This window comes from Trypanosoma equiperdum (genome assembly GCF_001457755.1).
Source record: "Trypanosoma equiperdum strain OVI genome assembly, contig: ctg_1743, whole genome shotgun sequence".
Lineage (NCBI taxonomy): Eukaryota > Euglenozoa > Kinetoplastea > Trypanosomatida > Trypanosomatidae > Trypanosoma > Trypanosoma equiperdum.
In genome coordinates this window covers 26190-26576 of record NW_027123775.1, presented here as the reverse complement: position 1 = coordinate 26576, position 387 = coordinate 26190, and the positions used below count along the sequence as shown (strand labels likewise).

Sequence of the window (387 nt, the reverse complement as noted above, 5' to 3'; positions counted from 1 at the left end):
CTCCAACGCCGCCGTCTCACCTGGGAGTAAGTTGGCGAGCCTGCGTGAGGGCGCATCAACGGGTGTGGCGAAGGATGAGGCGGAAAGTGCTGCTCTCGGAGGACTGGCAGGAGGAGACGCTGAAGGATTGGCAGCAGGAGCTATGTCAGGACTAGCGGAAACGGCGACTGAAGCTGCCGCCGATGAGTTGGGTGATGCCGCATCTGAGGACCAGGCAAATTTCTTTTCTGAGAAGTTAGTCGAAGTCATCCCCCAGTGCAATGAAATCGAAGGGGAAAGGGATCTTAATGGTGAACTTTTGGGGGAGGAGGCCCCGCGAACGGATGAAGGTGACGTCAATAATGTGGGGTGCTCGAGTGCGGCTGAGTCGCTGCCCCAAGAAGAAGT

At 57.4% G+C, this 387-nt stretch overlaps 1 protein-coding gene across 1 annotated transcript in view; it reads left to right on the top strand.

Annotated features, from left to right (window-relative positions):
* Window positions 1-142: 142 nt before the first annotated feature.
* Window positions 143-387, top strand: part of TEOVI_000556400 (uncharacterized protein) — a gene marked incomplete at both ends in the record, with an annotated part of 963 nt that continues 718 nt past the window's right edge. The window contains one exon of the mRNA XM_067223037.1: window positions 143-387. Coding sequence (XP_067079138.1) covers window positions 143-387 — 245 coding nt within the window.